Raw genomic sequence first — 490 nt, 5'->3', positions numbered from 1 at the left:
GCCCATCCGCAAGCGGCGCCGGGATTCGCCCAGCTTCATGGAGCCGCGGCGCATCACCAGGTAGGAAGGGGCCGGGGACCAGCCAGGGACCCAGGGGGTGAAGGCCCTCCTGGAGGGGCCGACTGACCTAGGGCAGGGAGGGGAGAAGGCTGGAGGAGAGGAAGTGGGGGTTCAGGAAAGGCGAGAGGGCTCTGAGAGGAGAGCGGCTAGACCTGGTGGCGCTGGGGAGGGGGTGGACTCAGACAGAGGGAGGAAGGCCTCGCGAAGGGCATGGTCCCCGGTGGGGGCCTGAAGGCCCATGGAGGGAAGGGGGATCTGCACTTGGGTCTGGGTGGAAAGAGACACACCTGAAATTAAGTTCTGAAGATTCCAGCCAACCCTCCCTACATTCATCTCCTGGCAATGATGGGAGGAGCCCATCATTGCCAAGAGCCCATCATTGCTCCACATGCAGGGAGCCCCACTCCCCCCCCCCCCCTTCATCTCCTGG

The 490-nt window shown here is 64.5% G+C and overlaps 1 protein-coding gene across 1 annotated transcript in view; it reads left to right on the top strand.

Moving 5' to 3' along the window:
- Positions 1 to 6: 6 nt before the first annotated feature.
- SRRM3 (serine/arginine repetitive matrix 3) overlaps positions 7 to 490 on the top strand; it is a 3,416-nt gene continuing 2,932 nt past the window's right edge. Inside the window, exon 1 of the mRNA XM_005879151.2 lies at positions 7 to 60. Coding sequence (XP_005879213.1) covers positions 38 to 60 — 23 coding nt within the window. The 5' untranslated portion in view covers positions 7 to 37. The remainder of the gene's footprint in view (positions 61 to 490) is intronic.

Source organism: Myotis brandtii, unplaced genomic scaffold, assembly GCF_000412655.1.
Source record: "Myotis brandtii unplaced genomic scaffold, ASM41265v1 scaffold583, whole genome shotgun sequence".
NCBI classification, from domain to species: Eukaryota; Metazoa; Chordata; class Mammalia; order Chiroptera; family Vespertilionidae; genus Myotis; species Myotis brandtii.
The sequence above is the reverse complement of the archived record's forward strand: the minus strand, read 5'-3'. Positions and strand labels throughout refer to the sequence as shown.